General features: G+C 39.2%; 1 protein-coding gene across 2 annotated transcripts in view; it reads left to right on the forward strand.

The window, feature by feature from the left end:
• RAB1A (RAB1A, member RAS oncogene family) overlaps nt 1-14609 on the forward strand; it is a 40023-nt gene that overhangs the window by 11235 nt on the left and 14179 nt on the right. For both annotated transcript variants that reach the window (XM_080684448.1, XM_080684449.1), the window contains exon 2: nt 9491-9563. In XM_080684448.1, coding sequence (XP_080540574.1) covers nt 9491-9563 — 73 coding nt within the window. The remainder of the gene's footprint in view (nt 1-9490; nt 9564-14609) is intronic.

Consider the following 14609-nt stretch of genomic DNA (forward strand, 5'->3'; position numbering starts at 1 on the left):
ATGTTGATCTATAGTTGAGTTTCTGTATATTCTTTATTTCAGACAGTGTATGCTTAATTTCTGACTGGTCCTTTTCCATTTTTTTGGCATTCTCATTAAGGTCCTTGAAGGTCTCACTAAGCTCCTCGGAGGTCTCATCAAGTTTCTCGGCGGTTTTTAGAAGATTCTTGAGTAACCTTATAAATGTGGTTCTGAACTCTATGTCGTCCATTAGTTTGCTTTCCTCCATTTCTCTCATTCGTGACATGTTTCTTTGTCTCTGCATTTTGCTGCTTCCTTGTGTTGATGGAGTGGCTTTGTGTGGTAGGTGACCTATAGGGGCCAGTAGCTCAGCCTCCCCAATCACCTGAGGTGGACGCCTTTGGTACACCCCTTTGTGGGCTGAGTGCAAAGTTTTGGTGTAGTTAAGCCTTGATTGCTGTTGGTACACTGGGAGGAATTGACCTCCAGGCCAATTGGCTGTGAGGACCCGCTGTGTCTATAATGGAAGAACTGCTGCGCTGGAGACATGCTTATGGTGCAGGACTTGTTTCAATGGGGCTTTGGTGCTCACTGAGTCTGCCTCTTGAATGTGTCACTTATGGATGTGAGGAGTTGAAATCTGGTGTCTCACACTGACCACTAGGTACACTGGCTTCTGGATCTCCAATGGGGTGCAGGTCAGCAACTGTCTGAGGCCACCCAGCAGGAGCTACAGCAAGAACTACAGTTTTCTCCTCTTTGCTTGGGGTTTGGAGGTTTTGGAGCTGTCTGACCCAGGCTGCAAGTTTGCTAGGTTAAGCTGCGATAGGGCAGACCATTTATATGCTAAAGCCGCTGCTTGGAGCTTGGGTGGGTTCGTAGATTGTGCAGGGCGGGGTCTCAGGGCGTGACTAGGCTAGGGCGTGGCAAACAGCGATGGCTGCCAGTAAGCCAGCTCTGCGGCTCTGCGTCTCTGAGTCTCTGACCGTGTGCCCGCGTCCTGCGCCCCGCGCCCCGCGCCCCAGCACAATAAACAATTGTTCCTGCGCAGCCCTGCAAGCAAGCCTCCCTCACTTTCCGACCCCACGGCCGACAGTCCAGCTTCTCCCCGTAGGAGTCCCCCACGTCTCCCCAGAAACTGGAGTTCAGAGTAATCGGGAGCTTATCTCCCTTCGGGTTGAAAACAGCAGCGCTCCCAGTCACCCGTCGCCAGCCCGATTCACGCGTCTCCGTACCTCATCTTTACAGCGCTTGTGCACCCCTCAATGCTGTTTGCTCTTTCCTTCTAGTTGTAGAACTTCCACTCAGCCAGCTTTCCCGTGGTTCTGGGTGATAGACGTTTTGTCTTTTAGTTGTAGTTTTGAAATTGTTGTGCGAGGCAGCAGTTTAGGTGTTTACCTACGCCGCCATCTTGGATCTCCTCCTGTCCATAGCTCTTAAAGCTTTCATTAAGTTTCCTTGTGGTTTGGATGGATGAAGGAAAATGAATAGTAATTACCACTTATTATGCATCTATCATGTGCCACGCACAGTGCTAGAGGTTTTCGAGGCATTATTTCTAATCCCGACAAGAAGCCCAATTGGATGGTAGAGGGTTCTAATAGAATCTTTTCACAGATGAGGAAATTGGTGAGTACCTTACCTCAATCATGGCCAGTATGCAATGGTACTTGAATTCAAATGCAGGTCTTTTCAGCTCTAAAACCATGCAGGATTTGAATGGTAAAGCGGTAGAGGACATTTACACCTCTTCCTTGGTATGTTTCTCAGCAAATGTTTGGTATGTAGGTTGTAAGACCATCTAGTCATTGTCTTTTTTGCATGACTTGCCACTTCTTTCAGTACTATCAAAATTACCCTCATTTTCGCCGAAACCGGTTTGGCTCAGTGGATAGAGCGTCGGCCTGTGGACTGAAAGGTCCCGGGTTCGATTCCGGTCAAGGGCATGTACCTTGGTTGCGGGCACATCCTCAGTGGGAGGTGTGCAGGAGGCAGCTGATCGATGTTTCTCTCTCATCGATGTTTCTAGCTCTCTATCCCTCTCCCTTCCTCTCTGTGAAATATCAATAAAATATATTAAAAAAAAATTACCCTCATTTTCAGAGTCCCATTTTGAATTTTTGGAACACTGTTCTAAACAGCTAAAATGGAACCTGGAGAATTAATCTATTGTCTCCAAATATCAAAGAAAAACATGTAGTTGTAGAGGTTGATTATGGGAATAGTTTTTAAAAAATTGTTTGGCTCTTTCCTTAAATTTGGCAATTGATTATTCTGACTATTTATTTTGATTAACAGGCTGCTTTTGTCCATAGCTGAAGGTTTATTTACTTTTATTTAACCATAAAACTAATATGTGCTCTATAAAATTCAGACAATATAGAAACATATGAAGTAACTAAAGTTCTTGCCTCTCCTCTATCCTGATGGTCAATTTTGAATTGTGTTCTGTAGAGGATTAAAGTGAGTGAAAAAGGAAAGTTGATGTTAGACACTATTATTGCAATTTTTATTAGTTATTCCATACCCCAAAGGCTAATAAAATAGTGTGTAGTTATAGTAGTGAATTAAAGTTTATTTGGCCACTATACATTAATATCATAAACATGAATTTGTTTTAAATTTGATGTGAATCTAGTTTTAGGCTGTTTCCAGGTACGACTTTAATAAAAGGTAAAATAACATGGTTCCTATCATGCAGGTAAATTAGTTCTAGATGAAAGAGAACAAATTTTAGTTTCCATTGAACTTTTAAAAATAGCAGGCCCTTTTAAAGGTATACTTTTTTAAAAAATGTATTTTTTATTGATTTCAGAGAGGAAGAGAGAGGGAGAGAGAAACATCAATGATGAGAGAGAATCATTAATTGGCTGCCTCCTGCACATCCCACACTGGGGATCGAGCTTGCAACCCGGGCATGTGCCCTTGACTGGAATCGAACCCAGGACCCTTCAGTCCACAGGCTGATGCTTTATCCACTGAGCCAAACTGGCTAGGGCCTTAAAGGTATACTTATAACTGATATTGGAAAATTTGTATTTTGGGGCTAGTGTTTGATTAGATGACTAGACATTATTTATAGTCATCTTCTGTTTTACTTTTGTCTTTTTTGCTTTGTTTCGTTATAATAAACTAGAGGCCCGATGCACAAAATTCGTGCAAGGGGCTCGGCCCTCACAGTCCCGGCTGCCTCGGACAGCCCTCACAGCCCTGGCTTTGTCCAGACAGTCATTCTGTTGTTTGGTCTAATTAGCATATTAGCTCTTTATTATATAGGATTATTATATAGGATTTATTGTAAGGGAGAGGGAGAGGGAGAGAGAGATAGAAACATCAATGATGAGAAACATTGATCGGCTGCCTTGTACACACACCCCCACTGGGGATTGAGCCGCACCCCGGGTATGTGCCCTGACTGAGAATTGAACTGTGACCTCCTGGTTCATAGGGTGATGCTCAACCACTGAGCCACACTGGCTGGACTATCTTTTCTTTCTTGGTATATCTTTTCAAAGGGTGGAATGTTGAAAATTGTGTTAATGCCTGTCAACTTTCTCTTGTGAAATATTCACTGACCTGTGAATTATGTCTAATAATCCAAATTTTATTGCATAAAATAAGAAAAATAATTCTCATTTAACCCAAAGAGTTATAGTTGTGGCTATATTGGAAATGTGCCAGTGCTATCTGCTTACAACCTTGACCTACTCTACCTACCTAGAAATCACTTGTGTTATGGCAGGTGAGCTGAATGAACTTGTAAGTGTGTTAAGTCATTGAACAATCCCTCTCATTAAAAAAATGTTTTCTCCCCTCAACATCTTTTCTGGTTATAAAAGTAACACAGGCTTACTGCAGACTGTTAAAAAAAAGTATAAAGAAAAATATCAATCAATTGTAATACTATAATTTAGAAGTGTCATTTTTTTCCAGATGTTTTATGTGTGTACACAATTTTTTAAAAACAAAAATGGTTATACTAAATAAAGTGTTCTATAATCTTTTCACATAACAGTGCTTCACATAACTTTCTCTTTTGAGATTTTAGAATTCCCAGTAGCATTTTAGATTCAGAAAGCAGATTTATCCCCTGCTACATCTATTATGCAGTATGGTAACTTAAAGAAAAAGAAAGCGTTTTACCTAAAAAATTTTGAACCAAAATCTGTTTTAGTAAATTTTTAAAATCAGTAAACACTCTATATGTTTTTTGTTTGTTTTTAAATTATATTTTTATTGATTCCAGAGAGGAAGGGAGGACAGAGGGGAGTGGGAGAGAGAGATAGAAATATTAATGATGAGAGAGAATCATTGATTGGCTGCCTCCTGCACACTCCCTACTTGAGGATCGAGTCTGCAACCCAGGCATGTGCCCTGGCGGAATCGAACTGTGAACTCCTGTTTCATAGGTCGACACTCAACCACTGAGCCATGCCAGCTGGGCTGAGGATACATTTTTTTATTTTTAGAGAAAGAGAGGGAGAAACATTGATTGGTTGCCTCCTGTACATGCCCTGACCAGGGATCGAACCCACCACCCTTTGCTTTGGTGCATAAGATGATGCTCCAACTAACCAAGCTGGTGATGTTCCCTTTGATCACCTAGTTAAGGTTGTATCTGTCATCTGTCAGGTTCTCCCATTACGAAGTTAACTATTTTTTTTCTTTCCATACTCTGTTAGAAAGCAGTCATTAGGAGCCCACACTCAAGGGGTCCCAGATTGGAGAGGGTGCAGGCTAGGCTGAGGGACAGCCCCTTCTTCCATGCACGAATTTCGTGCACTGGGCCTCTAGTCTATATAATAAAAGCCTAAGCAACCTTTACGGCGGAACAACCAAAACGACTGGGCACTATGATACGCACTGACCACCAGGAGGCAGATGCTCAATGCTGGAGCTGCCCCCCTGGTGGTCAGTGTGCTCCCACAGGGGGAGTGCTGCTTAATCAGACGCTGGGCTCAAGCCTGGCAAGCACAGTGATGGTGGCGGGAGCCTCTCCCACCTTTGCGGCAGCGCTAAGGAACAGCGAGCCGAGCAGTAAGGAGTGAGCAGGTGGGTGGTAAGGAGCGAGGGCTCCCGGACTGCGAGAGGTATGTCCACCTGCCGGGAGTGGGCCTAAGCCGGCAGGCGGACATCCCCCAAGGGGTCCTGGACTGCGAGAGAACACAGTCCAGGCTGAGGGACATCCCTCCCCCCCACCCCCAGCAGCCTAGTGCATGAATTTCGTGCACTGGACCTCTAGTTTGCTATAACCCTTCATACTCTATCCCCCTAAGTAGTCTGGAATCTATTCCCCCACGCTTATGTTTGACATAACTGTCTGTGAAGGTAAACTGACTTACTCATCTGTATATCCAAAATCTAGCACTGTGTCTTTTACTAAGCAAGAGATCAGAGGACATTCTAATTTTGCATCTTAATCAGACTTTTTCATTGTGAGATACAAATAACTATATATGGCCATCTCTGATTAACATTTGGGGCAAAATACTAGAGGGGAAAAAATGGATGGGAACATGGCATGTTAAAAGAATACGGGAGCCCTGACTGGTTTGGCTCGGTGGATAGAGCATTGGCCTGCGGACTACAGGGTCCCAGGTTTGATTCTGGTCAAGGGCATGTACCTTGGTTGTGGGCACATCCCTGGTGGGAGGTGTGCAGGAGGCAGCTGGGAGAGTGTTTCTCTCTCATTGATGTTTCTAACTCTCTATCCTTCTCCCTTCCTCTCTGTAAAAAATCAATAAAATATATTAAAAAAAAATATGGGAGCCAACCTGAAATTTCTCTCAATGGCCAAAGCAGAACAATATGAGCCACAAAGTAAACAATCACATGCTATAATCCAAGCAATACAATGGATATTCATGAGTCCATATGGGTATAAATAAATAAATGAGAAGACACAAATCTTCTTTATAGGAGGATTCCAAATAATACATGTAGAAGAAACGAGAGAAATAGAAAATCACCAGATCATCACAATAGTAACTACGACAGGCAAGATTCACAAATGAAAGCTAAAATTAATGGATACAACTTATTTTTTAAAAAAAATATATATGTGGCCCTGACTGGTTTGGCTCAGTGGATAGAGCGTCGGCCTGCGGACTGAAAGGTCCCGGGTTCGATTTCGGTCAAGGACATGTACCTTGGTTGCAGGCACATCCCTTGTGGGAGGTGTGCAGGAGGCAGCTGATCGATGTTTCTAACTCTCTATTCCTCTCCCTTTCTCTCTGTAAAAAATCAATAAAGTATATTTAAAAATATATATATATGTGTGTATATACATTATATATATATTTTATTATTGATTTCAGAGAAGAAGGAAGAGGGAGAGAGAAACAGAAACATCAATGATGGGGCAAGCTAAAAGAGGTCAATGGGGGGGAGGAAGAAATATGTAATACTTTCAACAATAAAGATTAAAAAAACAAACATCAATGATGAGAGAGAATCATTGATCGGCTGTCTCCTGCACATCCCCCACTGGGGATTGAGCCCACAACCCAGGCATGTATCCTTGGCTGGAATCGACCATTTACTATAGTATTCTTGAATCTTTGTACCAAAATTCTGACCTTGTAGTTTCTAATTTTAGATTTGCATATTGTCTGTCATTTTTACTGGTTCTGTTCTGTAAATTATAGTTACAGAAGTATCTCTAAGCAATCTCAAATCTGAATTGTCTCAAACATTCAGTATATTAATAGTTTAGAAATAAGCTACTACAGTAGTAGGTTATTTAAAATGTCCCAATGCAACTAACATTCTCTTGGTGTGTATATTCAATAAAGGAAAGAAGTTTGTGAGTTTGACTTTATTTGCCTTTCTTCATGTCTCTGGTCATGTTAGTAATGGTTTGGGAGAGAACAAAATACAGTTGACCCTTGAGCCAGTGGCACAGTATAAAACCTGCATATAACTTAAGTGGATCCTCCGCATATGCAGATTCTCAGCTGTTGACACATGGACAATGTGGATTTTAAAAACCTGTGTGAAAATGGACCTGTGCAATTCAAACCTGTGTTAACTAGAGTCTTGTTTAGTACTGATTATCTCATTGTAAAGAAGAGAATTCAACTCTTCATATTATGTATAATTGCTGTGAACCTTATATCATCATAAACTCAAGAAAACTCATAAATTAATTTTAAATAACACTCTAACACTTTAAGAGAATGTGGTAATCGAAAAAGGTGATTTCAAAAAACTATTTCTCCCCAATCCTCTAGGGAATTTTTATGCGGATATTTGAGCCAAACTGACAACATATGCTGGGTTGCAAGATCTGAAATGCTTCCAACTATTATTTTCTTGAAACCATAATGTAATTTGTAATAATTAGGAAACATTCATGTTTTTTCCAGCCTTATGATTACTCTTAAATAGAGAAATTGCTCTTTAAGGTAATGATGCTACCTCGGGCAACATCTGTGGCTCAAGGCTGTCCTTTATTGTAACAGGCTCCAGTACAGCTGATTAAAGGGATTTTAATTGAATGTCTGCTGGATGCCTGGCACTGTGCTGAGGGAGATTGATAAATTCAGAGCATCTGTTGTGTTGAAATTTCTGTTAAAAACTAAGTAATTATAGTGGTATTAATGGTGCGATTATTCTTGCTAACTGAAATGTAAATTCTTTTAAAAAATATATTTTTATTGATTTCAGAGAGAGTAAGGGAGAGGGAGAGATAGAAACATCAGTGATGAGAATCATTGATTGGCAGCCTCCTGCACACCCCACACTGGGGATCAATTCCACAACCTGGGCATGTACCCTGGCAGGGAATCGAATTGTGACCTCCTGGTTCACAGGTCGACCCTCAACCACTGAGCCACGCCGGCCAGGCCTGAAATGGAAAACATGTACTTACTCATTGCTGATGTTCAGCATTCTTAAGAATTTAATTAAAGAGGAAGCTATCAGTAGTGCTAAAGTGAGTCAGAAACTACTGCCCAATAAAAGTTGTATAGTATTATGTAATAATCATTTATTAAGGGTAAAATTTTACAATCATTAGCTTCCCCCCTTTTTTTCATTAGGACGTCAAATTGAAAAGGCTATTAGTTATTTAGTTCATCATGTGGTTCAATTCCCTTCTTAATTATTTGTTTAAAAGCTTCTTATTTCTTTCTGTGAATTTTATTTTGCTGCTGATTAATCAGAGTACTTTGGATTCCCCTCCTTCCCTTTCCTTGAGATATAATTAGGGACAATAAGTGTACTTTGGTAACTTGGTATAACCAAAAAGATATGTTTTAAGTAACACATATCACGGTAAGCCTGGGTAATAATGAATATTCAAAAAGATAATCACTGTTAAAAGTTTTACATCTTGTTTTCATGTAAATATAATTGTAATCTAAATTTAAATTGTGAATGATATTTGGTTTTCACCTTACATAGGTAGCATTTTTTAAAAACAAAATTACAAAAAACAAAATTGAAACTCGTCTGTCTTCTAAAATAATAAACTGTAAATTCTGGATTATTTTTAACCTTTTGAAATTGCTTAAAAGAACATATAGAACTGGTCAGAATTAGGAAGGATCTGTGAGGGGTTCCTTTGGAAACCATGGGCAGATAGATAGTCTGTTGTCTTCAAGTTCATAAAGGAATCTCTGGGGATGGTGTTTGAGTCAGGCCTGGCAGTGGTCAGTGTACATAAACAGAGCCTAGCTTTCAATGTTTTCTGAAGAATGCTTTAATACAAGCTTAGAATGTTCGTCATGTTGTGTGTTTTCATAAAACAGCCTTTTATTTTAAATATATTTTTATTTATTTCAGAGAGGAAGGGAGAAGGAGAGAGAGAGAAACATCAATGATGAGAGAGAATCATTGATTGCATGCCCCCCACTGGAGATCAAGCCTGAAATCCAGGCAAATGCCCTGACCAGGAATTGAACCCCAACCTCCTGATTCATAGGTTTACGCTCAACCACTGAGCCACGCCAGCCAGACAAAAACAGCCTTTGATTTTACCACATTTTTAGTTTAAAATATTTATCATATAGGGTTACCAGAAGTTAAATGACCTTTTTTTTTAAAGGGAGAAATTCCAGGTAGATGCTAGGGAAGGATCATAAAAGCCCCTTGGAAAATTGCTATGAAAAAATGATTTGATCTTGGAATTAGGAGGAGAGATTTATTTTATTGGCAAGAGCAATGGAAAGTTAACTCTGTATCCTAATACTATAAAGGGAGTGGGATTTATCTAATAGTTTTTTGGGCTCTCCAAGAATGCATATTACTTATGTTTTATTTCATTCTTTCCTTGGAAGTAGTTCACTGATCTCAGATCATTGGTGGCATTGCTTATTTTCCTTTAGATAATTCCGTCCTGTGTAGTGATTCATCAAAAGAGCCTCTGCTGTTGTTTGCAAATTTGGCTTCTCTTAAGTTATTCATAGGCTTTTCAAGAGCTGTAGTCTTCTTCAGTGAGCTGTTAATTATTCTTAGTATTTTTTTGTTGCAGAATTTATAATACAATATGCTTTTTATTAATGTGATTTTTGTTTTCTTTTCACAGTGATTACTTATTCAAGTTGCTTCTGATTGGAGACTCTGGAGTTGGAAAGTCTTGCCTCCTTCTGAGGTTTGCAGTAAGTTGAAATTGAAATGCCTTTAAAGAAATTAATGTTGTGTACATTTTCTAGGTAGACAAAAGATTAAGCTGTTTTATTCACAATAAATTAAGTCTTCCAGAATTTATATATTAAAGTCTCCAAGTATACACCCCTAGTGATACCTTTGAGTCTTAAATAAAAGAAATGCAACAGCATTTCAGCAAAGTGTGGTTTATAAAATCAGAGTGATAGTCTTGGTAGAGGTCATACAATGTTTAATTCCAACATGGGTAGTAAGTTAAGGGGAAAACAGTTGGCCTGTGTTGAAAAGCGACTTGATGGAAAACAAATTTTCAAGTAAAAGTTTCGCAAAAGAAAGAAAAAGCAGGGACTAGCACATTTTGACAATGGTGCTCTATATGCTGAGATTTATAAACAGATAAAAGACTTTTCAACCTAATGAATTCAGTCTCCTTTATAGTATTTATCAACTGCCTTCAAATTTAGCTTGTTTTCCGTCTCACTGTCTAGTCAGGGGTCCTCAAACTTTTTAAACAGGGGGCCAGTTCACTGTCCCTCAGACCGTTGGAGGACCGGACTATAGTTTAAAAAAAAGAACTATGAACAAATTCCTATGCGCACTGCGGGCCCGGGACCAGTCGGCTGCTAAGCAGGACAGGCAGCGGCACCCGGCGGGCCGGATAAATGTCCTCGGCGGGCCGCATGTGGCCCGCGGGCCGTAGTTTGAGGACGCCTGGTAGATCTTTGGTTCTCAGAGTGTGGACTAAAGGCCCTTGGGGATTATCAAGAGTCCAGGCATCCTCAAACTACGGCCCGCGGGCCACATGCGGCCCGCCGAGGACATTTATCCGGCCCGCCGGGTGCCGCTGCCTGTCCTGCTTAGCAGCCGACTCGTCCCGGGCCCGCAGTGCGCATAGGAATTTGTTCATAGTTCTTTTTTTTAAACTATAGTCCGGCCTTCCAACGGTCTGAGGGACAGTGAACTGGCCCCCTGTTTAAAAAGTTTGAGGACCCCTGAGACCCTCTCAGTGGGTTTACCATGAGATTAAAACTATTAATAATACTAAGCTGTTAGTATTTACTAAGTAAATAATTACTTAGTACTAAAAAAAAAAAAAAAAGGATTTGCCTTTTTCACTGTGTTGACATTTGCTCTGGCAGTGCAAAAGCAATGGTAGGGTAAAACTGCTGGTGCCTTAACACAGCATATCAAGGCAAAGTTAAGCCCCAGACTGTACTCATACTCATTGTATTTACCTCTATTCACCACAGGGGGGAAAAAAACATTTTCACTTAAGAGTGTCTTTGATAAAACAGTAAAAATGATTATTTTAAAAATCTTGTTCCTTGAGTATTCTTTTTAAAATATCATGTTGTGAAGAAATGAGGAATACGCATAAAACACTTCATCTAGTTGTCTCAAGGAAAAGAAAAATAAATTTTTTTTTAACTTGAAAGAACAACTGATAGACAAACTATAGTTATTTAGAATTGGGTATTGGTAGACATTTTCTCAAATGAACTGAGATTGTCATTTAAAGGAAAATATTTGGCAGCATTTGCTGCCTTTAATAAAATTCAAGCTTTCAAAGAAAATTGGAATTTTAGAAAACTTATAATTCACCACTGAGAGCTTGGCAGCATCCCAAATACTAAATATGACTTTTTTTTATAAGATAAATGATATTAATGTCCTTAAAAATAATTTCATTATATGTCATAGTTAAAAATGAAATCATGGAAGTACTAGAATAACACATAGGTGATTCTTTAACATGTGTGAAAGGGTTTTTTAACAAAAAAATTAGAAAATATTGTTTGCCAAAACCGGTTTGGCTCAGTGGATAGAGCGTCAGCCTGCGGACTGAAAGGTCCCAGGTTCGATTCCGGTCAAGGGCACGTAACTTGGTTGCGGGCACATCCCCAGTAGGAGGTGTGCAAGAGGCAGCTGATCGATGTTTCTCTCTCATCGATGTTTCTAACTCTCTATCCCTCTTCCTTCCTCTCTGTAAAAAATCAATAAAATATATTTAAAAAAAAAAAAGAAAAAGAAAATATTGTTAAATTTGATTGCATTAAAATTAATGTCAAACATATAAAAATGTTAGAAGACAAATGGTACTAGCAAAAAATATATGAGGAAGGGATGATATTGTCAATAGGTGAAGCACATTATACATTAATAAGAAAATATGCTTGTCCTAATAGGAATATGGGCAAATACATGAGTAGGCAGTTCACAAAAGAAGAAATACAAATTAAATATGAACAGATGTTCAATTTTATTTGTAATTAAAGGTTTAAAATTAGATTTTACTTAATTTTTATTAAATTGGCAAATATTAAAATTAATAATAGTTCCTAATATTAAATCAGCAATTCTAGGTAGGTGGGAGGAACTGGTGTATATCTCTTTTTTTTTTATATGTATTTATTTTTATTGATTTTAGAGAGAGAGAATCATTGATCTGCTGCTTCTTGTACACCTCCCATTGGGGATAGAGCCCGAAACTCAGGCATTTGCGCTGACCAGGAATCACACCAGGACCTCCTGGTTCATAGGTCAATCCTCAACCACTGACTGAGCTATGCCAGCAGGGCAGAAATGGTATCTTTTGATGAAAGTGGCTATATAGCCTGAGAATTTTGTGTTTCTAAGAAAATCCTCTTTGAAATGCCTATTGATCTAAGTTATAGGTTTTCAGTACTACCTACACAGTAAAATCACCCAGGAGCATTTATAAAAATACTGATTTCTGGATCCCCAAAATAGATACCAGGTACAAAAGATATTGTAAAGAAATGTATAGTAAGCTATGGGAGCACAGAGGAAAGGATCTCTTAACTATTGGCTGAGGAATTGAATGTTTGGACAGTTAGTATTGCCTGGACTCAAAGTTGAAGAGTGAGTAAAAATGCCATATGATCCAGGGGCTGGGGTATGCAGAAAGAGAAAACAGAATGAAGAGCATGTGCAGTGGCTCAGCCATGCAAATTAGAGTCACTTAGGGGTTTATATGAATTCTAGCAAAGCATTTATAAGTATTTCTAACAAAACACCTGACATGTAGAAGTGCTAAGTGAATGTTTATTGTGTTCATTTTGTTCTCTATCCACTTTCTACAGTGCCTGTTACTTTTTAGATATACAATTATAAATAATTTCAAAATGAATATCTAGTGATGAGGAGCATTTTGTCAAATTGCAGTCAATGCTTGTAAATACATCCTTTTACCCAATCATTTTACATGTGCATAAGTGTGAATCTATGAGGAGAATACGTCACATAGCTACCTCTAGTCTCTTGGAACTCCCTCCCTCTGATCACATTTTATAATTTAAAAAATTTTTATTGATTTTTTTTTTTTAAGAGAGAGAGAGAGAGACAGACAGACAGACATTGATGTGAGACAACATCCATCAGCTGCCTCCTTGCAAATTCCGTACCCAGGGTTGAGCCTGCAACCCAGGCAAGTGCCTTGACCAGCAACCTTTTGGTATGGGATGACGCTTAACCAATTGAGCCACAGCAGCCAGGGCTACAGTTGTTTTTTTTTTCCAATCCCATGTATGATCAGATTTCACATTATCAAAAGTTGCTCACACTGTCTCATTTAATCCTTTTTCCCCTTTTTGTTGGAATGTTGTAATGCAGATCTCAAAAGTGTTGTCTTTCCCCCTACGTACTTCCGTATGAATTTCCCAAAATTGGACATTTTCATATCAAATAACATTGCCATTGTTAACTTAGAAAATAAATTTCCCTGATTGTCTCAGAAGTGTTGGTATTATGGTTGGTTTGAATTAGTATTCATACTTGGTCCACACATGGTTCCATTTAGTTGTTTTGCTGCTTAGTCTCTTAAACTAGAGTTTTCCCAACCACCCCCTTTTTTTCATTTTATTTTTTATTTTATTTTTTTATTTCAGAGAGGAAAGGAGAGGGGGGAGAAAGATAGAAACATCAATGATGAGAGAGAAACGCTAATCGGCTGCCTCCTGCACACCCCCAGCTGGGTGATCAAGACCACAACCTGGGCTTGTGCCCCGGACTGGAATTGAACCCAGGACCCTTCAGTCGGCAGGCCAACGCTCTATCCATTGAGCTAAACCAGTTAAGGCCCAATTTCCTCTTTTTTATGTGTTTTTCCTGTCATTTACTTTTTTCAGAAACCAGGGAAGTTTTCCTACAGATCGTTCAGTATTTTATTTTTAATTTTTTTATTAAGGTATTATATGTGTACATATCTTACCATTGCCCCCCCATCCCACTCCCATACATGCCCTCACCCCCCAATGTTTTGCATCCGTTGGTTACTCTTATATGCATGCATATAAGTCCTTCAGTTGATCTCTTATTTCCCCCACCTCTCCCTAACCTTCCTGCTGTAATTTGACAGTCTGTTTGATGCTTTACTGCCTCTGTATCTATCTTTTTTATCATCAGTGTATACTGTTTTTCATTATCCCCAAATGAGTGAGATCATGTGGTATTTTTCTTTCATTGACTGGCTTATTTCACTTAGCATAATGTTCTCTAATTCCATACAGGTGCCTACAAATGGTAATAATTCCTTCTTTTTTATGGCAGCATAGTATTCCATTGTGTAGATGTACCATAGTTTTCTGATCCAGTCATCTGCTGACGGGCACCTAGGCTGTTTCCAAATCTTAGCTATTGCAAATTGTGCTGCTATGGATCGTTCAGTATTTTAGATTTGTCACTTTGCTTCCTTGTGGTGTCTTTAAACGTCTTCAAATTCCTCATGTTTCTGTAATTGGAAGTAAACCCCCAGACCTGTGTTATCCTTGTGGTAGCTACTAGCCTCATGCAGCTATTTAAATGGAAACCAATTAAAATTGAATAAAATTAAAAACTCAGTTTCTTTTACTCAGTAGCCACTTGGGGCTACTGTATTAGCTAGTGGCTACTGTATTAGCTAGCTTATCTTTTTTTTTTTTTTTTTTTTTTTAAATATATTTTATTGATATTTTACAGAGAGGAAGGGAGAGGGATAGAGAGTTAGAAACATCAATGAGAGAGAAACATCGATCAGCTGC

Source organism: Plecotus auritus (genome assembly GCF_963455305.1).
Source record: "Plecotus auritus genome assembly, chromosome: 8".
In the NCBI taxonomy this organism is placed as follows: Eukaryota; Metazoa; Chordata; class Mammalia; order Chiroptera; family Vespertilionidae; genus Plecotus; species Plecotus auritus.